The sequence below is a fragment of the Phocoena phocoena genome, chromosome X, assembly GCF_963924675.1.
Source record: "Phocoena phocoena chromosome X, mPhoPho1.1, whole genome shotgun sequence".
Taxonomy (NCBI): Eukaryota; Metazoa; Chordata; class Mammalia; order Artiodactyla; family Phocoenidae; genus Phocoena; species Phocoena phocoena.
Genome location: NC_089240.1, coordinates 27,524,314 through 27,550,862, shown reverse-complemented (window position 1 = coordinate 27,550,862; position 26,549 = coordinate 27,524,314). Strand labels below are relative to the sequence as shown.

The 26,549-nt window shown below is 36.9% G+C and overlaps 1 protein-coding gene across 4 annotated transcripts in view; it reads left to right on the top strand.

Annotated features, from left to right (window-relative positions):
* Positions 1-26,549, top strand: part of DMD (dystrophin) — a 2,035,184-nt gene that overhangs the window by 1,468,195 nt on the left and 540,440 nt on the right. For all 4 annotated transcript variants that reach the window (XM_065901098.1, XM_065901100.1, XM_065901101.1 and 1 more), the window contains 2 exons: positions 513-724; positions 22,382-22,536. In XM_065901098.1, the coding sequence (XP_065757170.1) occupies positions 513-724; positions 22,382-22,536 (367 nt within the window). The remainder of the gene's footprint in view (positions 1-512; positions 725-22,381; positions 22,537-26,549) is intronic.

Below are 26,549 nucleotides of genomic sequence, written 5' to 3'. Positions count from 1 at the left end.
ACATTTGCAGTTAGGAAGTGAGAAGCATCAGGTTAGTCAACATGTTGGCACAGTGACTGAGGAAGAGAGAATAAGTAACAGGCTCTTTTTTTTTTAGAAAGAAAGAGTTCCTTTTCTATAGGTTCTGTTTTAGACATGTAGTGCTTGAGATGCTTTAGGGGATATTATGCGAAAAGGTCTTGCATTCAGTTATACGACTGTGTTAATGTACTATGTCGATACATGTTTTATCCTGCTTTTAAAACTAAAAAAAAAAAAGGAATAGACACAGTTAAATTTTCACATGTACTATTGATGTTCTAGATCACCTTCAGGAAGTTGGTTTAACAAAAACTTACGTTTGCCTTTGAAAAAAGTAAGAAATTCCATTGTCCATCATCCTAGCTGTAACACAATGAGCAATTTCTTTTATAAGTAATATAAAATGTGAGATAATATTTGGATGTTAAATTTCAAATGTCTCCTCCAGAATAACATTTACTCCCATGTATTCATTTTTCCTTCTTTTCCAGTTGAAAGAATTCAGAGTCAGTGGGATGAAGTACAGGAACACCTTCAGAACCGGAGGCAACAGTTGAATGAAATGTTAAAAGATTCAACACAATGGCTGGAAGCTAAGGAAGAAGCTCAGCAGGTCTTAGGGCAGGCCAGAGCCAAGCTTGAGTCATGGAAGGAGGGTCCCTACACAATGGATGCAATCCAAAGGAAAATCACAGAAACCAAGGTTAGTATCAAAGATATGTTCTTAAAATAAAATACACTGGATAAAATTATATCATGGATTAAAATCTACTGATTTTTAATGTTAATTTATGAAAAGAAAGCAAGCTGAAATGAACAGTAGTCTTTGCAGTCAAAGTAAAGTAGAGATTAGAGGGAAATAGATGGCTAATATCAATGTTAAAATTAATTTTGTTTAATAAATTAGATACAATGGTGTGGTTTTCACATTGCATCATCTTTTGAGATCACTTCAAAATTGTTGCACGTACTTCTGCAGTATCATGAAGTCAATCAGATGGACTTAATTCCTTCTTAGAAAAAGTAACAGGTCTACTCCTTCCTACTTTATTTGAGGGCACTGAATGGAGAAGGGAAGGGTGGATATGAGAATAAGGTAGGGATAAGGTGTACTCTCACTTTCTCCTCCCATTTTCTGACCTCCAGCCCAACTTCCCTTCTTTCTCTTCCTTTTCTTCTTCTTCCTCTCTCCTCCCCCCTCAAACTTCATCATATATTTGTCCACTTAATAATCTAGAACTTTTCAGGATAAATGAAACAGAAAAAGGAAAGGAAAGGAAATTTGTTTGACTATGTATTATCAAGCACCATGCGTGGTACTTCCTAAATATTGAATCCTTTCAAACCTCATATTTATAGGTCAGTTTGGAAAGACCTTAAATGCTAAACAATGGGTAGTCCTTAGAGGATTTTAAGCAGAGAAGTGGCATAGTGAAAACTTGATCACATTGATGAAAACACTCTATAGGGTTTTTTTCTGGTAGGAAAAGGCCTTCTGCTAAACGCGTCTTTGAATCTCAAATTGCCTATGTCATCTGAGAAAAAAGCCATATAGTTTTCTTGCATGGAATGGCTCCCATTTCTAAATTAATCATTGTTTAGACTGTGCTAAGCCACATAGCATATTTATTTACACTAGGTTTATTTGAAAAATAAACCCTGAAATCTCAGTAGCTGAATACAATGGTGATTAATTCCTTGGTTGTGTCATAGTTCAGTAGAGGTCAAAGAACCCTTCTTGGGAGCTCTCTCCTAAATGGTGACTTGGGGGTCCAAACTTTTCTAATTTTATCAAACTATAATTTTAAAATCATGGCTGCCCAAAGTCAGCACAGAAGAGTAAGAGAGAATGTGGTCAAAACATGGGGTTTTATGGCCAGGCCTCGAGATTATGGACATCACTTCCACCCAAAACCCATTGACCAGAACTTGTTCCCAGCTTAATTTCAGGAAGAATAAATGGGAATAATGAACTAGTGAGCTTTTAGCCAGTCCTTGTCATAGCTAGTTTTCCAAAGGGTCTGAACAGCAATGAGGACAGGATTTTTATTATATGACAAGAATGTTAGAAAGCCACATAGGATTTTACAAACTTATCAGTACCTTTGTTGGAGGCAACATCTAGATGAATAAAAATTCTCTCTTTCACAAGATACTTTTTACCACTAAGATTTTCTCCCTTTGATGAGCATAGATGAATTAGGAATTTCTAATCATGGTTTTTCCAATTTTTCACTTGACTATGTGAAACATAGAATCCATGTGGTTATTCTTGAGGGTTCTGGTCTTATCCATCATGTACTCAGTATGTTATGCTATTTCTTTCTTCTCAAAAATTTAGGGTTCTGTGAATCTAGCAGATCACGGAACAAAGTGGTCAACTGGTCAGGAGGAATTACCGGGGAAAAATAATTTGGATTGGACCCTTGAGTTAGATGAGGGAAAGGAGAGATGAGAGGCATATAGAGACAGAGACAGAGTTGATCAGGGCAACAAGATTCTGAAATTTGGCAATTGAGAAATACTCTTTTTTTTTTTTTTTCTTTTTGGTGGTACGCAGGCCTCTCACTGCTGTGGCCTCTCCCGTTGCGGAGCACAGACTCCGGACGCACAGGCTCAGCGGCCATGGCTTACGGGCCCAGCCGCTCCGCGGCGTGTGGTATCTTCCCAGACTGGGGCACGAACCCGTGTCCCCTGCATTGGCAGGTGGACTCTCAACCACTGCGCCACCAGGGAAGCCCGAGAAATACTCTTAAAACATACAGGAATCCTAACGTGATAGCAAGAATGATTTGGGTTTAATAGCTTTTGGGAAAGCAAGGAGCTTTAAATAAGAGACAGAAAGAGTTGCAAAAGAAAATATGAAAGGAGGAAACAAAACAATTTTTTCATCAAAATGAGTAAGGTGTTTTGGACACCTGAAACAAAGACAAGATTGTATTATATTTGCTATCCTTGTCAAACTTTTGAAATAAAAATTTGCTTTTGAATAGTCCATCTAAAACTGCATCTTAAAAATGGCTCAGCCATTATCTTTGGAAACTTATGTTTTTGTTTGTGTTATATGTTTAGGAATTTAATGATATATATTGCTGTAACTTCAGTGTAAGTTCCTAACATAAAGAAGACTAAAGCTGTAATTTTCCTGTCCATTCCTAAATGACATATGCTAAAACTAAAAGTAATGCTAACCCTAATAACTAACATTTAGTGAGTACTTGGCTATTTGTCAAAAACTGTGCTAACCACTTCACATATATTGGCTTATTTCATCCTCCCAAATACTTTCCATGAAAAGTACTATTATTGTTCCCTGTTTACAGATAAGTAAATTGAAAGCCTAGAGAAGTTCAGTAACTCCTCTTTAAAAGCAGCAGAGTTGGGATACGAATGCATGGCAATTACTCTTTTTTTTTTTACATCTCTATTGGAGTGTAATTACTTTACAATGGTGTGTTAGTTTCTGCTTTATAACAAAGTGAATCAGCTATACATATACACATATCCCCATATCTCCTCCCTCTTTTGTAAACGACCTCACAGATTTCCTCCTTAACCGGTTGTCTGTGTGGCTAAAACAAATCAAGAAAACACCGTGAGGATCAGAAAGGGAGACCATTGTAGTTGTGAACTGACAAATAAGATTATATTATTGATAAGCCAACAGGTGGAAAATGAAAGCAGTGAAACAGTATACCAGGGAGAAGTTTTCATATTTTGTTTTACTGTGAAAAACTAAAAAGATAATTGCAAATTGTATTCCATTTTTAATGAAACTACAATGTTTAATTCTTATAAAAGGAGCCTTATAAAATCAGGGAGCCTTATAAAGTGGAGGGCTGCCTTTATGTCTAATGTGTTATCATTCCTGAATGATATTAGCTGGCTTATCACTTACAATTTTATTTGAGGAAGAAAGTGTGAAAATAGACATATTAGACAATGGTTAATTTGACAAGGATCTCCTTGCTCCATGAATTCTTTCTTAGTCTATGTGTCTAGGGTTAACAAGAGAGCTTGGTGAGCCTCGTAAGGCAGTCATCAGGCTGTCTCTATAGAATTGGAGAGCTGTGATTACAGCAGCCAGCCTCCTTTGGAGCAGCATCGCTGATGACTGCCCTCGCTGTGACAATGAAATGGTTTCAAAGCCAACCACCAGCACCGTTACACTCTTTGAAAACTTAAACCAGTCACCATACCTGAGCTAAAGAAAAAAATCACTCAGAATTCTGATATTTTCATGATTCATAATTGCTAACCTCTGTCTATAATCTCTTCCATTTCTTTTTTTCTTTTTCTTTTTTTTTTTTTTTGGCCGCACCACACGGCTTAAGGGGTTTTAGTTCCCCGACGAGGGATTGAACCCAGGCCCTCGGCAGTGAGAGCATGGAGCCCTAACCACTGGACTGCCAGGGAATTCCCCTCTCTTCCATTTCTTATCTACATATTTTTAATTGTCTTCATAATGTAGGTAAAATTTTGAATTCTGATTTTAAAGTTAGTATTATATAAAAATATATGTTGCTACATAACTTTTAATAATTATCATTTTTAATTATAATATTTCATTAAGTTCCATCTTTCACCATTTCCCTACTAATTAGACACTTAGAAAACCTCCACTCTTGATTAGAAAAAATAGTGGAGAAAACAATTGGAATAACAACAGCCCCTTCACAAAGTAGGACTGAAATCTGAGATAGCATCTGGGAAAAGTCCATCTTGAAAGCATAGACAAGGTGGAAGGAGATAGAAACAGTAAGTATTTGGCAAAAGAATAGACTGTAGATAGCCCATCGTGTCAATAATTAATGAGTAGATCATTAAATGATGCCCATAGTGTATGTTCAGTTTCTTTCTTTCCTATATAACTCTTAATTTTTTGGAAACAAAAACATAAATTGAGTAAGTACTTGATTTTGTTAACTGCATGGCTTCATTTGCTCTTCTAAATGGCCCTAGTAAAACAATAATGCTCTTTTGAGATACAAAGACAGATATTAAGGGAAATCATACAGGATTTCCATCCTAATCAAAATATCTGCCAAAAGGCTGTGGCAGAATCCTATGAGAGATGATGCCATTTAACTTTCATAAGAGGTAAGATGGTATGCCTTTGGCACCTAAAACTGCCAGCAATGGTCATCATGGGATTTCTTTTTTTTTTTTTTTAACATCTTTATTGGGGTATAATTGCTTTACAGTGGGTGTTAGTTTCTGCTTTATAACAAAGTGAATCAGTTATACATATGTTCCCATATCTCTTCCCTCTTACGTCTCCCTCCCTCCCACCCTCCCTATCCCACCCTGTAGATGGTCACAAAGCACCGAGCTGATATCTCTGTGTTACGCAGCTGCTTCCCACTAGCTATCTACCTTACGTTTGTTAGTGTATATGTGTCCATGCCTCTCTCTCGCTTTGTCACAGCTTACCCTTCCCCCTCCCCATGTCCTCAAGTCCGTTCTACAGTAGGTCTGTGTCTTTATTCCTGTCCTACCCCTAGGTACTTCATGACATTTTTTCTCTTAAATTCCATATATATGTGTTAGCATACGGTATTTGTCTTTCTCCTTCTGACTTACTTCACTCTGTATGACAGACTCTAGGTCTATCCACCTCATTACAAATAGCTCAATGTCGTTTCTTTTTATGGCTGAGTAATATTCCATTGTATATATGTGCCACATCTTCTTTATCCATTCATCCGATGATGGGCACTTAGGTTGTTTCCATCTCCGGGCTATTGTAAGTAGAGCTTCAATGAACATTTTGGTACATGACTCTTTTTGAATTTTGGTTTTCTCAGGGTATATGCCCAGTAGTGGGATTGCTGGGTCATATGGTAGTTCTATTTTTACTTTTTTAAGGAACCTCCGTACTGTTCTCCACAGTGGCTGAACCAATTCATATTCCCAACAGCAGTGCAGGAGTGTTCCCTTTTCTCCGAACCCTCTCCAGCATTTATTGTTTCTAGATTTTTTGATGATGGGCATTCTGACTGGTGTGAGATGATATCTCATTGTAGTTTTGATTTGCATTTCTCTAATGATTAATGATGTTGAGCATTCTTTCATGTGTTTGTTGGCAGTCTGTATATCTTCTTTGGAGAAATGTCTATTTAGGTCTTCTGCCCATTTTTGGATTGGGTTGTTTGTTTTTTTGATATTGAGCTGCATGAGCTGCTTGTAAATTTTGGAAATTAATCCATTGTCAGTTGCTTCATTTGCAAATATTTTCTCCCATTCTGAGGGTTGTCTTTTCATCTTGTTTATGGTTTCCTTTGCTGTGCAAAAGCTTTGAAGTTTCATTAGGTCCCATTTGTTTATTTTTGTTTTTATTTCCATTTCTCTAGGAGGTGGGTCAAAAAGGATCTTGCTGTGATTTATGTCATAGAGTGTTCTTCCTATGTTTTCCTCTGAGAGTTAGATAGTTTCTGGCCTTACGTTTAGGTCTTTAATCCATTTTGAGCTTATTTTTGGGTATGGCGTTAGGGAGTGATCTAGTCTCATACTTTTACATGTACCTGTTCAGTTTTCCCAGCACCACTTATTGAAGAGGCTGTCCTTTCTCCACTGTACATTCCTACCTCCTTTATCAAAGATAAGGTGACCATATGTGTGTAGGTTTATCTCTGGGCTTTCTATCCTGTTCCATTGATCTATCTTTCTGTTTTTGTGCCAGTACCATACTGTCTTGATTACTGTAGCTTTGTAGTATAGTCTGAAGTCAGGGAGCCTGATTCCTCCAGCTCCGTGTTTCGTTCTCAAGATTGCTTTGGCTATTCGGGGTCTTTTGTGTTTCCATACAAATTGTGAAATTTTTTTGTTCTAGTTCTGTGAAAAATGCCAGTGGTAGTTTTATAGGGATTGCATTGAATCTATAGATTGCTTTGGGTAGTAGAGTCATTTTCACAATGTTGATTCTTCCAATCCAAGAACATGGTATATCTCTCCATCTATTTGTATCATCTTTAATTTCTTGCATCAGTGTCTTATACTTTTCTGCATACAGGTCTTTTGTCTCCCTAGGTAGGTTTATTCCTAGATATTTTATTCTTTTTGTTGCAGTGGTAAATGGGAGTGTTTTCTTGATTTCACTTTCAGATTTTTCATCATTAGTGTATAGGAATGCCAGAGATTTCTGTGCATTAATTTTGTATCCTGCTACTTTACCAAATTCATTGATTAGCTCTAGTAGTTTTCTGGTAGCATCTTTAGGATTCTCTATGTATAGTATCATGTCATCTGCAAACAGTGACAGCTTTACTACTTCTTTTCCGATTTGGAGGGATTTCTTTTATTTGGCAGAATCTTGGTTTATTTCACAACCTGTTTCCCGGGCTATTAAGATTGGTCCAAACTTGCCAGTGGATTCTTTGGAAAAATTATTTCTTGATGATTTTAAACTTTCTTTTCCAGTGTAGAGAGATTTACCCAGGCTCAGAATTTTCATTTATTTTTTTTCCCCTTTCAGCCTTTGAAAGAGAAATTCCTTTTTTGTCTCTCTTGTGATTGCTTTTGTGTCAAATTCAGCATAAAAGCTTTTCAAACGTGACGGCATTAGCTGTTTTGTGCTTGGCTGAGCTAAGAGTACATGAATTCAGTAGAGAAGTGAAATCTTATTTGAGCTTAGCTGGTTTAGCTATATAATGCTTAAAACTATCTGAGGTGAGAAACCCAATAGTTTATCAAATTATTAAATAAAGATTTCCAAGGCTGCAAAACATCAATGTTTTGAAGACATTCTTTAGGGAACTTGAAATGTAGATACACTGTAATCATGTAATTAATTTTAAAAGTTAAACTTGTTATATGTAGTAAATCTGATAGCTGTTTGAGGATTGTAAATTATTTTACCAGGGAAGAAACTAATCAGAGAGAACTTTTTTGTTTCAAATATGGAATTAGAGGCTTGTCATTTTCATTATTTGAGGGGATGGGTGGCATTAGATAGTATCCTTATCTACCAAAAAGATATATACAGTAATGGAAGCTAAATTCTCCTTTCATACATTTTATTTACTTTTAGGATGAGCACAAAATTAAATCAGCAAATTGACCCACCCTGGTAGTTTGAGGTTTGGATTTCTGATACAGTAATGAAAAACATTATCAGAAAACTTCTTCGTAGGACCTGCCATTTTTTCATGTCGTTTTTTTACTCCCTTTTGTTCTCCCCTAAAGATCCCACATGATTAAGAAGAAAGAATTAATAACCTGATAGTCCTTTTCCTCCCAAAGTATGTATGAAGCTATTAAATTTCTCAAAGCACACAAACAGAGTGCTTCCTACATCACTGATAGAGCACAGGAAAAATAATGGGTGGTTTTCCAGGTACTGCTATAGTATATAAATATTTAATGCAGAGTCACAAAGACTTGGATAGCATTATGCTCTGATTGCACCATATTTTGCCTTATTTCCTTTTCACACTTTAACTTATTCCATGCTTGAAAATATAACGTGGCAACTCTGTAAATCCACTCCTCCATAAAAGCAGCAAATAGCAAAATTGTTAAAATTGCCTTTTCTAAACTCTGGAAATTAACCAGAGGTTGGCAACAATATGTAAACTACTGAACTTCACTAAGTACAGCAGGGTTTGAGGGTTTTTAACTTGGGCTTTTCCCATCAGTTTCTCCCAGCTACACAGTAGCCTTAAAAATTAATAGTCTTACAGCTACCAGAGAAAGAGAATAGAACTTGTATTGAGCATGTTTTCTCACCACAACAGTATGAAACTAGAAATCAATTACAGAAAGAAAAAATGAGAAAGGAACAAACATTTGGAGACTAAACAATAGGCTACTAAAAAAGTAATGGGTCAATGAGGAAATTAAAGGGAAAATCAGAAAATACCTCAAGACAAATGAAAATGGAAACACAAAACTCCAAAATCTATGGGATGCAGCAAAAGCCGTTCTAAGAGGGAAGTTTATAATGATGCAGGCCTTCCTCAAGGAAAAAGAAAAATCTCAAACAAGCAACCTAACATACCATCTAAAGGAATTTAGAAAAAGAACAAACAAAGCCCACAGTCCTCAGAGGAAGGAAATAATAAATATAGGAGAAGAAATAAAAAAAAGAAACAAAATAAAACAAAAAAATAGAAAAGATCAATGAAACCAAGAGCTGGTTTTTTGAAAAGATAAACAAAATTGATAAACTTTTAGCCAGGCTCACCAGGAAGAAAAGAGAGAAGACTCAAATAAACAAAATAAGAAATGAAAGAAGAGAAATAACAACCAATACTAGAGAGATACAAATAATCTTAAGAGAATACTACGAACAGTTATACACCAACAAATTGGACAACCTAGAAGAAAATGGACAATCTTCTAGAAACATACAACCTGCCAAGACTGAATCAAGAAGAAACAGCCAATTTGAACAGACCAATCACTAGTAGTGAAATTGATTTTCTAGTAAAAAAAAACAAAACAAACCTCTCAGCAAAGAATAGTCCAGGACCAGACAGCTTCACAGGAGAATTCTACCAAACATTTTAAAGAACTTAAACCTATCCTCAAACTATTCCAAAAAATTGAAGAGGACAGAATACTCCAAAATTCATTGCATGAGGCTACCATTACCCTAGTATGCAAACCAGATAAAGACACTACAAAAAAAAAAAGACACGAAAATTATAGGCCAATATCTTTGATGCATATAAATGCAAAAACCTCAACAAAATATTAGCAAACCAAATCCAACAATGTATAAAAAGGATCATACATCATGATCAAGTTGGATTAAGGATGGTTCAGTGTTTGCAAATCAATATAATATACCACATTAACAAAAGGAAAGATAAAAAAACACATGATCACCTCAGTAGATGCAGAAAAAGCATTTGACAAAATTCAACATCTGTTAATGATAAAAACAAACAAAAACTCTCAACAAAGTGAGTATAGAGGGGACATATCTCAACATATTAAAGGCCATTTATGACAAAGCCACAGGTAACATCATACTCAATAGTGAAAAGCTGAAAGCCTTTCCTCTAAATTCAGGAATAAGACAAGGAAGCCTACTCTCAGCAGTTCTATTTAACACAGTATTGGCAGTCTTAGCCACAGCAATCAGACAAGAAAAAGAAATAAAAGGCATCCAAATTGAAATGAAAGAAGTAAAACTAACTATTTGCAGATAACATGATGCTTTATATAGAAAACCCTAAAGTCTCCACCCAAAAACTAGTAGAACTCAGAAATGAATTCAGCAAATTTGCAGGATACAAGATTAATATACAGAAGTCTGTTGCTTTTCTATATACTAATGATGAAGCATCGGAAAGAGAAAGTAAAAAAAGAAAATCCTGTTTAAAATCACATCAAAAAAGAATAAAATACCTTGGAATAAACTTAACCAAAGAAGTGAAAGACCTATACTCTGATGAAGGAAACTGAAGATGATGCAAAGAAATGGAAAGATATTTCATACTCTTGGATTGGAAGAATTAATATTGTTAAAATGGCCATAGTACCCAAAGGAATCTACAGATTTAATGCTACCCCTATCAAAATACCCATGACATTTTTCACAGAACTAGAACAAATAATCCTAAAATTCATATGAAACCATAAAAGACCCCAAATTGCCAAAGCAGTCTTTAGAAAAAAGAAAAAAGTTGGAAGTATCACCTTCTCGGACTACAGTAATCAAAACAGCATGGTATTGGCACAAACAGACACGTGGATAAATGGAACATAATAGCCCAGAAATAAACCCACACACCTATGGTTAATTAATCTATGCCAAAGGAGGCTGAAGTATACAATGGAGAAAAGACAGTCTCTTCAACAAGTGGTGCTGGGAAAACTGGATAGCTACATGTAAAAGAATGAGATTAGAACATTTCCTCACACCATATACAAAAATAAACTCAAAATGGATTAAAATGTAAGACCTGAAACCATAAAACCCCTAGAGGAGAATATAGGCAGAACACTTTTTGACATAAATCATAGCAACATTATTTTTGGATCTCTTTCCTAAGGCAAAAGAAATAAAAGCGAAAATAAGCAAGTGGGACCTAATTAAACTTAAAGGCTCTTGCACAGCAAAGGAAACCATCAACAAAATGAAAAGACAGCCTACAGACTGGGAGAAAATATTTGCAAATGATGCTACTGACAAGGGATTAATCTCCAAAATATACAAACAGCTCGTACAGCTTAGTATCAGAAAACCAACCCAATCAAAAAATGGGAAGAAGACTTGAGTAGACATTTTTCCAAAGAAAACTTTCTGATGGCCGATAGGCACATGAAAAGGCACATTTGCTAATTATTAGAGAAATGCAAATCAAAACAGCAGTGAGATAGCACCTCACACCTGTCGGAATGGCTATCATCAAAAGATCTACAAATAACCAGTGTTGACAAGGATGTGAAGAAAAAGGAAGCCCTTTGTACACTTTTGGTGGGTATGTAAATTGGTGCAGCCACAATGGAAAACAGTGTGAAGGTTCCTCAAAAAGCTAAAAGTAGAGCTACCATATGATCCAGCAATTCCACTCCTGTGTACATATCTGAAAAAAATGAAAACACTAATTTGAAAAGATACATGCACCCCAGTATTCATAGCAGTGCTAATTATAATTACCAAGATATGGAAGCAACCCAAATGCCCATCAACAGATGAATGTATAAAGAAGATGTGGTATATATATATATATATATATATATATATATATATATATATATACACACACACACACACACACACATACACACACATACATACAATGAAATATTAGTCATGAAAAAGAATGAAATTCTGCCATTTGTAGCAGTGTGGATGGACCTAGAGAATATTATACTGAGTGAAATAAACCAGACAGAGAAAGACAGTGTGTATTACTTATATGTGGAATCTAAAATATATTACAAATGAATGTATATGAGAAACAGAGTCACAGACTGAATGTTTTCCCCTGAGATCAGGAACAAGATAAAGGTGACTTCTCTCACCACTTCTATTTACCACGGTACTGGCAGTTCAGGATGGGAAAATAGGCAAGAAAAAATAGATAAAAATCATCCAGATTGGAAAGGAAGAAGTAAAATTATATCTATTTGTAGATGACATAATCTTGTATATAGATGATCCTAAGGAATACACTAAAAATGTAATTCAGCAAATTTGCATGATCCAAGATCAAAATACAAAAATCAATTATTTTTCTATATACTAGCAATGAATAATCTGAACAATGAAATTCAGAAAATTTTTTCATTTATAATAGCAACAAAAAAATAAAATAATTAGGCATAAGAAAAATGCAACATTTTTCCGTTGACAACTACAGTGCTGAAAGAATTTAAAGAAGATTTAAGTAAACGGAAAAGCATGCCGTATTCCCAGATCAAAAAACTTAATATTGGGCTTCCCTGGTGGCGCAGAGGTTGAGAGTCCGCCTGCCGATGCGGGGGACACGGGTTCGTGCCCCGGTCCAGGAAGATCCCACATGCCGCGGAGCGGCTGGGCCTGTGAGCCATGGCCGCTGACCCTGAGCGTCTGGCGCGTGTGCTCCGCAATGGGAGAGGCCACAACAGTGAGAGGCCCGCGTACCGAAAAAAAAAAAAAAAAAAAACTTAATATTGTTAAGATAGCAATATCCCCAAATTGATCTACAGACTCTATGCAATTCTTATCAAAATCCTCACTAGTTTTTCTGTAGAAATCGACAAGTAGATCCTAAAATTCATACTGAAATGCAAGGGACAAAGAATAACCAAAGCAACCTTGAAAAAAGCACAAAGTTGGAGGACACACAGTTCCTAATTTCAAAACTTACTAGAAAGCTACAGTAATCAAGACAGTGTGGTACTGACATCAAGGTAAACATATAGATCAATGAAACAAAATGGAAAGTTCAGAACTAAATCCTTGCATTTATGGTCAATTGATTGTTGGCAAGAGTACCTAGACAATTCAAAGGGAAAAGAATATTTTTTCAAAAGTTCATGCTTGCATAACTAAATGTCCACATACAAAATAATGAAGTTTGACCCTACCTCACACCATACAAAAAAATTAATTCAAAAATGGATCTTAGAGCTAGATATAAGAACTAAAATATTAGAACTCTTATAAGACAACATAGGAGTAGAATGGGGCTTCCCTGGTGGCACAGTGGTTGCGAGTCCCCCTGCCAATGCAGGGGACACAGGTTTGTGCCCCGGTCCGGGAAGACCCCACATGCCACGGAGCGGCTGGGCCCATGAGCCATGGCCACTGAGCCTGCGCATCTGGAGCCTATGCTCCGCAACGGGAGACGCCACAACAGTGAGAGGCCCGTGTACCAGGGGGGAAAAAAAGAGAGAGCAGGAGTAGAATGAGTTAGGCAGTGTTTTCTTAGACATGACACCAAAAGCCAAAGTGACAAGAGAAAAAATACATAACTTGCACTTCATCAAAATTAAAAACTTTTGTGCTGCAAGCAATATCATAAAGCGAGTAAAAAGATAACCCACAGAATGGGAGAAAATATTTGCAAATCATATATCTGATGAGAGACTTGTATGCAGAATATGTAAAGAACTCATAACTCAATAAGAACAAGAAAGACTCAATTATAAATCAGCAAAGGATTTTAATAGACATTTCTTCAAAGAAGGTGTATAAGTGGCTAATAAGCACATGAAATGATGGTCAACATCAGTCATTATTAGGAAAATACAAATGAAAACCACAATGAGATACAACTTCATATGCACTAGGGTCATACTTGAGTAGGTATGTCAGTCAGGATAGGCTAAGTTATGCCACAGTAACAAACGATCCCCAAATCTAGAGACAACACAAAGTTTATGTTTTAGTCATGTTACATGTCCACTCTAGATTGACAAGGGCATTCTACTTAGCTTAGTTATTCAGGGAGTGCAGCTAATGGGAGCTGCATCTTGATACATACTTGTCTGATCAGAGAGTCAGGAAACATAATGAATGATGCCACTGGCTCTTAAACCATCTCCCTGGAAGTGACGTGTAGCCAAAATCAGTTACGTTATCATCCCTACTTCAGTGGGGGTGCAGCTGTGTAATCCTCTGGTATGAAAAAGGCACCGAATGTCTGTGAACAATAATGTAGTCTACTGCAGTAGCCTCATGGGATTTGAAAATAGCCGAGAAAATGCGACTTTCTGGGGATCTGTCCTCTGGCTTCCTCTCTGGAATCATTTCCACCCAACCATGTCCACACCCTCTCAATCAGACTTCTCTTAGATGCCTGGGGTAGCTGGGTGATTTGTTAATTACAACACTGCTTAAGTCTTTTAATAAAGTCAGCAAATGAAACAGAGAGCCCAGATAAAGAGAATGCTTTCCAAAATGTCATAATGAAATTAACGTAATGAAGCGCTTGGAGGGCTCTCCCCCGTTCTTTTTGTATAAAACTTACTCCAAAGACGCTGGAAGAGAAAGGGGGCCTGAAAAGTAAAGAGGAGGGAAAATAAATTGTATGCCATTAGTTTAATTATAAAAATTCATTACATGAAGTCATGTAAGACAGAAAATAATGGAACTCTAATGGGTTGGCCGATAACACATTTACTAGCCTGCTCTCAGCTTCTAGTCATTGTTGAAAGGACAAAAAAGTAACAACTTTGGTATGTAGTCCTCAGAGCTATTGAAAAGATTAATCATTTCCAGTAAGCTGGAAAATGAGAGCCGTTTTCTCAAATAGTATCCCCTGTATAGTGTTACCTTCTGAAATAGAGTTGCTTGGTAATGTTAGAGGTTTAATAGATGAGTCTTGAAGTTTATGGTGAGAGGCTTTACTTTTGAAATAGATTCCTTACAGATTTTTTAACATTTCTATTATATATCCATAAAGAGGTTTTCTAGGTCATTTTAATTCACACAAGCAAGAAAGAAATTGTATTTCTTTTTCCCAATAAATATGTATAGAACATTAATTTATACTTAGGAGTAAACTGTTTAGTGATTTTTTTAAATAAACCAAATATGTATTTTTTTCTGCTGTCTTTGTTTAGCAATGCCTTACTTTATTATATACAGTAATTTTCCAATCATGCTATAATCATCAAGGAGACTATTTTATATTCTTCAAAATTCAATTATAATAAATCCAACCATCCTCCTTAAATCCTTTTATGTGGAAGCATATCTTCTTTAAGTAGATTGAACCCTAAATATTGAAGCCAAGAAACCTGCATTTTTGTGATGCCTCTTTCACTGACAAGCTATGTCACCTTCAGCAAGTCACTTCACCTTTCAGGGGTTTTGTATGGGCAGTTATGGGACTGGGTAAGAGGAAAGGAGATAACAAAAGGTCAAAGTGGATATTTATGTAAGGATCATATATTTGAGGGCCTTGTAGTCCAAGGAAAGAGGTTTGGACTTTGTCTTGTAGGTAACAGGGAGCCATTGAAAGGTTTTACAGAGGAATAATGTTGTTATATTTCCATTTCTAAAAGATCCCTTGAGCAGCTATACGTGGATGGAAGGTCTAGAGTAGAGGGAAGGAGCCAATAAAAAGGTTATTGCAGAGTCCAGGTAAGAGTCGATGAGGGCTTAAGTTAAGGCAGTGGCAATGGAGGTAGAATATTTGGATATAAGGGAAAATTATGGTACAACTTCTGTATGGATGTGCTCTCTGCCTCTTCTTCCAGTTGAGGATCCACTTGCACTGCAGAGGGAGAAGGTTGAGCGAGGGACAGAACCTTGGGGAACACCAACATTTAAGGGGCAGGCAGAAAAAGAAACACTTGGAGCTTAAGAGTATATAGAGGACACCCAAAGAGAGGGGACCAAGGAAAGATAGAGCCGCAAGAACAGAGCAGTCAATAGCACCAGTTGCTGCGCACAAATCAAGTAAATGAGAACCTAAAACTTTCCACAGACATTGACCATTGGTGACTGAATCAGTTAAGTATTTTCACAAAAATGCTGCATGACAAGCAACTTCAAAATGCCAGTGGCAAACAATAATAAGCATTTATTTCTTCGTGAGTTTGCAGCTCGTCTCGGGTGGCACTGCTTCACACTGCAGGTTGATTGGGGTAGCTCTCCTCCACACGTCACTCATCCTTCTCCAAGGATGAGCAGGCTAGCCCAGGACACGTTTGTCTCATGATAATGGCAGAAGTGCCAAAGGGCCAGCCCCACTGCAGAAGCATGTTTTAAAGCCTCTGCTTGTGTCACTTCTATTAACATCTCGCTAGAATTAGGCAAAACAAGTCATATGGCCAAGCTCATTGTCAAGGGCAGGGAAGTAAACTGCCCTTTGTAGCGGGAAATTCAAAGTTACATAGCAAAGGGCATGGATACAAGGTGGGGTAAAGAATTGAGGTCAGTAATCCGATTTGCCGGAGTGACTTCTTTCAGAATAGTTTTAGTGAGGTGGTGATGGCAGAAGCCTGATGTTGATGAATTATAAAGTGGCAGGAATGTAATCAAGTTGAGGCAATGAGTGAGTTATTTGCCTTCTGAGGAGCTTCACTGTGAAAGGAAAGAAAACGATGCAGGTTTTGTTGCTGTTTAAAGATGGGTGAGAGACTCATGTTTGAAAGTTGTAGAGAAAGACCTTGCAGAGAGGCAAGAGGTTGAAAAGACACAGAGAAGGGAGTACGTGGAGGGGGAGGGGGAGGGCGAGGGCGAGGGAGGGTCCTTGAGCACAAGAGTCACCTCTTGTGACTCTTGCTCTGAGGCTGGAGAGAAGGATGCAAGATGTGAAATCTGATATTTCATGAAATTTTTGCTTGATGTTAAATTGCCCCTGTGTAATTACAGGTAGGGTCATTTGCTGTGAGATTTCTTCCAGTTTGTATCATCAGGGTGTAGTTTAGAAACCACACAATGTTTCAAGCAGAGGGAATTGAAATACAGAGGACTGGTTCCGTGGCTAATGAAGGAGCTGAGAAGTCCAACAGGAGATAGGCAACTCAGAGTTTAGTGACATCGGGAAGCTGTTACCACTTCGAGGGTTGGAGAGACAACACGTGTCACCAAAGCCCAGAAGCCAGAGCCATCTGGTGCTAACTTGACCACTGTGTGGGCTGTACAGCAGGTACTGAAACTACAGAGAGAGGGTCTGTCCAGTGGGAGATGGAGACACAAAGAAGATACTGCCCACATAGAGAGAGGGAGAGATATACTCTAGTTTCAGCCTTCCTCTGGCTCTCTCACTGGCCTAACCAGATATCTAGAAGCCAGCTAGCAAGAAATCCTGGGATTTGCTGATCCCCTAAAGTGGTTAGTCCATCTGCAATACTGAGCAGAGTAGGAGAGGGGCAGAGAATGGGTCTAAGAGCTAATAAGCTCTTAGCTGTTAGCTCACAGAGCTAATTTTTTTAAATGAATCTCTTAGTTCATGTATGCACAGTATCTAAGGCAAAAGGAGAAAACCCAATATGTAGAACTTTTTATCTGTAAATATATTAGGATCCTGTTTTATACATTTCCAAGTGTCGACGAAAAATTAATCAGTCGACCTAAGAAAGAAATGGAACTTATTTGAGCCAAATTTGAAGATGATGACCTGGGAAGAGCATCTCAGAAAGCTCTGAGAACTGTTCCACTTGTCAGAAGTCAAGGCACAGTTATATAAGTTTTTTGAGACAGAGGGCTATACATCAAGTGATGTATTATTGACCACTTACATAATCCAGATCTAAGCATAATTGTGGTGGGTCACATGACCCCTTCCAAGATCAAGAAGGAATGTTAAAAAAAAAAAAAAGGAAGGAATGTTATCTTTTAAGGAGTTTTGTTGATGCTGGAAGAATGCTGCTTGTTATGGTTGAGCAGGTATTCCTGCAGACGGGGGTGCGGGGGGAGGTTTGGTCGATGCATAACGCAGATACACAGTGTACAGTGCAGGCAGAGACACGGCCAAAGGGCAGAGAAGAATTTTTATATTTAAATTTTTCTTGTCTTTTCATAAAATATGAATTGCATTTCACACAAGCAATTTGCTTTTGCTTTTGACCTCATAACAAATGTGAGGCATAATAAGCATCCTAAGTAATCCCATCCTATTTTACAGACAACAAAACTGGAACTCAAAGGTTAATGACTTTAAGATCAAACTGCAAGACAATGGCCAATCAAGCCTTCCTGGGAAGCTGCCTCTTCATCACTCTGCATTGCTTTTTATGATGCTCCTTTGAGTCAGGGCCGTTAAAATTTTTTAAATCGAGTTCACCTGAAACAAACCTGAATTTCACTTGTAGGTGAACATCTCAAAACACATTTTATAAGAAAACTTAAACAATACTCAACTTTAAAGTTTTAATTGTAGCTCTACATACTCACATTTATCTTCTAAATTAAAGGGAGACTTTTAGAGGTGCAGCGTTACAGACAATGTTTATAAAACAGTGGGTCCCTTTCTTTCATTCAGTAGAGGCTCACCCTGTGGTGGCTGTAGTATGGTTCATTTAAAAATAGCAACAGTAGAGGACTTCCCTGGTGGTCCGGTGGCTAAGGCTCCGTGCTCCCAGTGCAGGGGGCCCAGGTTCGATTCCTGGTCTGGGAACTAGATCCCACAGGCCACAACTAACTAAGACCCAGCACAACCAAATAAATAAATAAATACTTTTTAAAAAATAGCAGCAGCAGTAGTAGTAGTAATCGTAGTAGTAGTGGTAGTGGTGGTAGTAGTAGTAGTAGTAGTAATAATGATGGTGATTCTAACCAATACTTATTTAATGCTTTGGGTATGCCAGGCACCACTCTAAGTGTTTTCCCTGCATTTTATAAATTAATCCTCATAATAATCTTTCAAGGTAAATACTGTTAATATACCCATTTAATAAAGGGGGAAACTGAGGCATAGAGAGCATAATTAACTTTCCCATTTGTCACATAACTAGTAAGTGATCAAGTCAGGATTCAAACCCAGCAGGCTCATTCTGTTGCCCAGACTCTCCAATACTCTTTCTCTTCCTCCCTTGTTTTCCCTTGTATCGGGTCAATATTCCTAAAAAGAATTCTTACAAAGAAAAAAGAAAAGGCAAACACTGAAATTTAAAAATTTTAATACTGAAAATTCTTGAAATGAATTCAGGTTGTCCCATAGTCCATAATCATTCTTTCTGCCTTAAATACTGTGTATAACTACCAAGCACATATTGTAGCAGCATCGTATGAGGTTTGAATATGAAATATTTCTTTCCTGGTTGGGGACACAATCTCTTGGGGATTGAGCATTTTATATTCTTCATAAAAAACACATACACACACATATATATATACACCCACAAAATCATCTTTTTTTTATAGGCTAGTGCTCACAATATTTTAAATTTCTTCACACACCATGATCACTACACAATTCCCTGTAGAGTATACAGTTGTAAATGGAATTCAGAACTAAAAAGAGTGTGTGTGAATTCTATTGTATTTTTGAATTTAAAATTCTTCTGTGGTCTGGAGTTGTCCCAGTGGTAAATTTCACAGTAGTAGGCAAAGCTGGTCAAGGTCAACGTTCCTGCTGTGAATGACACTTGGTTAAAGCCCAAGGTGGTCAACATATTATTACCTTAGGAGGAAGGGAAACCAGTCTGTTCTGGTGAATGTCTTTAAGAAGGGAGAAAGGGGTGCTGCGGTTGAGAACCTTTGAGTTCAGATAAGGGCCTTAGCCCTGTCAATCAATGTTAGTCAAGGTCAGTGGGATTTTTTTCTTTTTAATCCTACATCACAGCAAAATCTGAGCTGTATGCAGTGAAGGATAGCATTCAGCCAAGATTTCCTTAGGTATAAAAATTTAAATTTCAGTGTGAATACAAATTTGAAGGAAAAAAATATGGCTTGCGTATTTTTGCCTTTCAAGCATTAAAGTATACCAAAAAACTCTGGTTTGAAGTCAAGCCTTACTCTTTTACTACCTTTTTACTACGAAGTGTCTAATTAAACTTTAACCTGCTATGTCCTTCAAGATCTTGGAAAATCCTAGCATACTTTGCAGCTTCTACTTTTAGGTATTTTTTATGATCTATAGATTAGAACCAAAGAGTGTATCCTCTTATATCTAGACTTTTCAAGTAACAACCCTTGAGTGAGGGTTGACTTCCAAGATTATTTGTCTTTTCTTAGATAAAATAAATGATTTTAATTATATTTATTAAAATTTTAATTAACATTTTATATTGCTAAATCTATACATATATGCTCTGATGTTGGTTCATAATAGATATTTCTTCAGCAGTTGCATTTTTCTTAAAAAGGAATTGCCTAACGAAAAGGTAACTAAGTTATTGGTGTCAGTTTTGTAGAGTCTTATGCTGCCAATTAGAGATTTGATAGATGATAGATAATAAGCTCTTCTTTTAAAATGCAAATACCATCTTCTGGATAATAAGGACCAATTGGTCTTTCATATCTTAGTATACATTACTTTTTAACACTATAGGTTAAAAGTGGCTTCAGTGAAGAGGGAAAGGGAAGAAGATGTAATTTTGTACTGTAGGAAATTTCTAGAAAGGGAAAGACTTTGGTGCGTGTGTTTCACCTCAGGAGGGCTTTTGGACAGTGTGAGGATATAAAAAGTGGAAAATAGGAACTGCAGGGCTTGATAAAAGGTGTATATAAGAAAAGGCAGGAATTCCACAAGGTTAAATTGTAATTGCTTTATAGTACAGCGAGTATACTGTGTGCCTTTAAAAATTGTCTCTCTTTTTATTTTTATAGCAAAAGTTAGTGATACTGGCTTTAGCTGCTTCCTACTAGCTCTGTTATCTGGGTCTATTTGCTATATGCAATAAATGCAATTATTTCGTTTGATTCTAGAATAGGATGTTCTAATTAACTGAGAAATGCCAGATTATATACTGATTATAGATTTTCAGGGAACAGGAGTGTACTCATATATACTGAAACTATGTTGAAAAGTACGAGTGTTTGATTTTTATTACCATAAATCATATTAACGTAAAAGAACAAATACTAAAACAAAAATGAGTACTCTTTTCAGAAACATCAGTTAGTTTCAATTTTCTCTTTTACCCTTCCAATTTATGTCAATGTACTCTTACAGATTTAAGAAATACAGTGAAGGTAGAAATTGTGTTCTTTTCTTTTTTTTAACTTGTGATTTCTGTGCACATTTACTGCATATTAGACCATTGGGTTGATGTATTGCCTTATTTTAATGTCCTCTCATTAAACATTGAAATTGTTTCTCATTTTTTTACTATCTTAGTTAATGAAGATCTTTTTCCTATAATGTATGTCTTTTCTTTTAAATATTTTACTGGGAGAAAATACTAAAATTAGATTACTGGGTCAATGGGAATAAGCATTTGTATGTCACTTGATATATATTGCCAAATTGTCCTAATAGATGCTGTTCCCATCAGTAGTATATGAATGCGCTAGTTTGGCTACAGTCTTTCCAGCTTTGGATTTTATTTTTTTAAACTTAATTGGTGTCAAATTGTAATACTCTTATTTTTTCATGTTTTGAAAGTTGATTTTTTTCCTTTTCCATAAAAACTTTTTATTCTTTCTCTTGTTTGAATTGCTTGTTACTATTCCTTTGTCCATTTAACCCACTATATTGGATTTGATATAACTATCTTGGTAATTTAATAATACCGTAATGCTTGGAAGCCTCTTCCATGCACTTGAAGCAATGTTTAATAGAAACTTGGGGATAATATACATCCAGATAAACCTATCATTGGTTTATTTCTTTCTTGATATATGATATTTCAAGTGATGAAATACATGGTTTGATAATACTCAATTGTTAAAGATAAAAAAAGAAGAAAACATACGTCATTTGGTTTAGCAAAATTCTTATATTTAAAATTTTATTCTGACTTTAAAGTAGGGTATTTTTTAAATATTATGAATAAACTGATCCTTCAAATAAGTTCATAACTAGAATAACAGCACTGTTTTTTTTTGATGCTTAATATTTTCCGTATGCAGCTTTAGTTGAATGCCAGTAGATGGCACTAATTACATAAACAATTCAACAAGTTAATGATGAGGAAAAGAAATAACATGCGATATTTTTTTCTGTTCAAATTTTGGTATATGTCACATACTCAACAATTATTTGAGAGCTTATTTTTATAGTTTGTTCTCTCCCATGATAAAAACAATTAAGCCAAGTTTGTTTCCAATTAATTGCTACTAAATTGAGATACCTGATACTGATTATTGCTCAAGAAGCTGGATTTGAAAAGTTTTGTCATGAAAAATGGGTTAGCTTGTACTATCATGTTTCACTGAACTACACACGGTAGGTTAAAAGCAATCATGTAGACATGCTCTGACCCGAGGATTCAGGAGCTGTTTATGAAGCATTTTAAGAAAGTGCAACTAGAGATTTCAGAGAAAACTGACATTCGTTCTCTTTCCCATGTGTATCTATAGCAGTTGGCCAAAGACCTCCGCCAGTGGCAGATAAATGTAGATGTGGCAAATGACTTGGCACTGAAACTTCTTCGGGATTATTCTGCAGATGATACCAGAAAAGTCCACATGATAACAGAGAACATCAATGCCTCTTGGGCAAGCATTCATAAAAGGTATGAACTATATTATTTCTAAAACTATTTGCTGATTCTAATGATAGGGTAGTGACACTGGGTGGATAATGCAGATTTGTTTTCCTGTCCTGCTAAACCAGGGCTTTGGGAGGATCCAAGATGACAAATGCCAACCAAACTCACAGTCTTGCCTAAGTCCACTTATTTTAAAGATGACAGACCTGAAGACTGGTGAAATGAAATGCCTTGCCCACAGTCAGAAAGGTAGTGACATAACTAAGCGATTAGACAAAAACAAAAGATTGATTTGTAGCTAAAAGGGCCATTTATTAGTCTGCTTTGAGAACTCTATCCAAAGAAATATTGTTCTATTCCGTCATGCCACAAACTGCCCCATCTTTAGTCTGACAGGGAAGTCACTTTGGGCTTCAGGATGGAGTTATAGCTGTCTCTGGTGCCGTCATTGTATCTCCCTCCACACACCCAATGGGAAAATTTGTGTAGTGTAACATGACTCATAACGTCATTTCCCATTATATATCTACGGAAGTCCACAGCTCTTAGAGACACCATCTCCTCAAACTAAGTCCTGACTCCTTATTTTTCACTCTTAACCCCTTGTGCTGTTCTTTCATTAGCATTTATCCTAATTATAAACAAAATTATAAACAAATACATGAATTATGTAACTAATTGTTTAATGTTTGTCCTTCACATTAGTCTAACCTCCCTGAGGACAGAGGCTATCTTTCTTATTTGACACATCCTGAACCAGGTGATATAGTAGGGAGCTGGTAAATATTTGTGTTTTGTAAATTGAAATGTAGCTGACGTGCAATATTATGTTAGTTTCAGGTATACTACATAGTTATTTGACATTTGCACTTATTATGAAATGATCACTGTAATAAGTCTAGTAACCATCTGTCCCCATACAAAGTTATTACAATGTTATTGACCGTATTCCTCATGCTGTATATTACATCCCCATTGCTTATTTATTTTATAACTGGAGATTTGTACTTCTTAATCCCCTTCACCTATTTCTCCCTTTTACCCCCTCCTTCCATCTGGCAACCACCCATTTGTTCTCTGTCTATGTGAGTCTGTTTTCATTTTGTTTTGTTTTGTTTTTTTAGATTCCACATATAAGTGACATCATACAGTATTTATCTTTCTCTGTCTGACTTACTCGCTTAGCATAATACCCTCTAGATCCCTCCATGTTGTCACAAATGGCAAGATCCCAATTTTTTATACCTGAGTAATATTCCATCACATCTTCTTTATCCGTTCATCTATCGATGGACACTTAGGTTGCTTCCATATCTTGGCTATTGTAAATAATGCTGCAGGGTAAATATTTGTTGAATGATGACTCTACATAATTTAGAGTTACCTTGTTCATGCTATGGTAAGTCAAGGATTATTGGGTACTCATTTTTAGCTCTGTCAGAAAACAGAGGCAAAAATAGCACCTGTATGGTGATAAGGAAGATCCCAGTGAAAGGTAAATGAGTTCCAGAAGATAACATGACTTACTGAAGTCAGGTAGGTGGCCTTTATTAAGAAAAAAAGGCCACCATTAAAGAAAACAAAAACAGGTTTTGAACTAAGCAGAAACTCTTAGGAGTAAGGAACTATTAATACACGGAAATTGAGAGATCAAGTTAATCTTGAAACCGAGTTAAAGATTGAAGAGTATAAACTCCTGTGAAAGTGGATTTGAGCTGGTCATCCTGCGGGAATAGAGCAGCTCTAGCTCTAAATTCCAGACGGTGGGTGTTCAGATGGCCATGGAAAAGAGGACTCAACCTGAAGTTGGGGAGTTATATTTGGGGCCCTATCAATAGAACCCTGGTTGAATAGGGAACTGATAAAAAAAATTCTCCAAGTCACTGCCTCCTCTTATTGGCAAGGTTTGTACTTTCTGCTCCAAATACAGATCTGCTGTTTGTTCAGTTAAATGAGGGCAGATTAGGCTCAGGGAGACTTATTCATATGTAATCGATCGGTATCAGAGAGTCAGTAGTTAAGATCTCACTGGGAAATACCTGCTTCTCAAAGAGAGGCCTCTATGGGTAGGCAAATTAAGATCAGAGATTAATTTGGTGAGTTTAGGGAATGTAAGCCAAGAAGGAGACAAGAAGAAGGCTTACTCATTTTACAAAACTAGGGCTTCAAGAGAGGTCTATCCCTTCTATGCCACTCTTTCATGCTCCTTGAGTCTCCAAACAGCCCTCTCATTTCTTCTGATCATTTTCGTTAGGTCTTTGGATTCCTCAGAGAAGGGGCTTCCAGTTTATATTTTTTGACTTGGTCCCTAAAAAGCTACCACCTAAGGAAGGTATATAGTTATTTCTCCAATGGGTAAAGTAAAATAGAAAGTTAAAAGCCAAATTACATTTTTTGCTAGCCCATAGAGAACCTGTGATTTGCCAAGCTAATTTGATTCATGCCTCTAAAGTTCTTCCCTGTTTCTTTCTCACATATACTCTCTGAAAATTCATCCACTTGTGTAGTTTCAGCCTGCTGATGACTCTCCATTTATACCATTTGCAGCTGAGCGTGATCGTTGAATTTCAGACCTGCATATCCTATTGATTTCTTTTCATTTTAATGTCCCTCGGGAACTTCAAATTTAAAGGGCCCAAAGCTGAACTCATCTTTGTCCTCTTACAACCTCTTTCTCCAAATGCAACCTACTTCTCTTCCTATGATCCCTCTCCAGTGAACATTACCACAACCCATTCAGTTGTCCAGATTGGAAACTCATGCTTGACTCTTCCTTCTATTGAATACAATCCCAGTGGCCAAGCTATCACAAAGCTATTTACTACCTAAATAGCTTTCAAATCCAGTTATTTCTCTTCCTCCCTACTCTTCAGCTATCATGTCTTGCTTAACTGACTACATCTTCCTGCTTCTTACCCATTCTCTACATAGAACGCAGGATGATTTTTCTAAAGACAGTATATTCACATAGCTCCTCCTCCCCACCCACCCAGTTTTAAAGGCTTTGGTGGCTTATCCGTTATTATTTGAAGACAGTCCACACTCCTTTCAATGACTTCAAGATCTTGCACGTTATGGCCTTTCCTTAAAACTCCAGCCTAAGTTTCTGCTCTCCCTCAATCTCCCCTCCCCATAATTAAGTAACATTGAGCTATTTTCATTTCCTTATGGCCATGTTCTGTCTTCTCTATTATGTGCTGACGTGATAGATGTATTATTCCTTCCTTTTTGCATGGTTAAGTTCTATTCATTATCCAGGTCTCAGTGTAAATGCCATTTCCTCCAGGAAGCCTTTTCTGACTACCAACCCCAAAGCCTACACTCTGTTATAGTGCTTATCTCACTACACTGTATGTAAGTGCCTGTCGGTCTTTGTCTCTCATGAGAATGTTTGCTCTGTATACACATTGGGGTATGCACATTGGCTGCTTGTCCACCATATGACTTAGCACTTAGCTTGGCACATAGTATCTACCCCCAAAACATGTTTAATAGGTAAATGAACAAACAAAAAATAACTAACTACAAGTGTTCTGGAGTGCCAGTAACTCAACACAGAAGAAAAATTGAAAGGATTGCTTTCAGTTTCAAGTAACAGAAAACCCAAGTTCAATAGCTTACCTAATGGAGGTCTGTTCCTGTCACTTTATGAGAAGTTCAGAGTCGGGCAGGCCGTGACATGGGCTCCATAGCGCAGCGGTGTCAGCCCTGAAGTCTCCTTGTTCTTCTTGGCATTTCCCTCAGAACATAAGCATTCCAGCAGGAAGAAGCAGCAGCAGAAGGGGCAGTGCTGGTGTCAGGAAAACAGTGGCTTTCTCAGGAACTTTCGGGTCAGAACTATGCCACAAAACCACCTCTAGTATCTAGGAATTTGGGTTGAGCCAGCCAATAGAGAATATCTGCCACAAAGGGTATGGAAAGAAGAAACTGATAAACCGGCGTGCTGTAGCTGGACAGCATGAAGTTCCCTGGAGAGACAGCCGGTCAAATCTGAGTGAATACGGTCTAGTCATGTAGGTTGTGTATTCACGCACAGT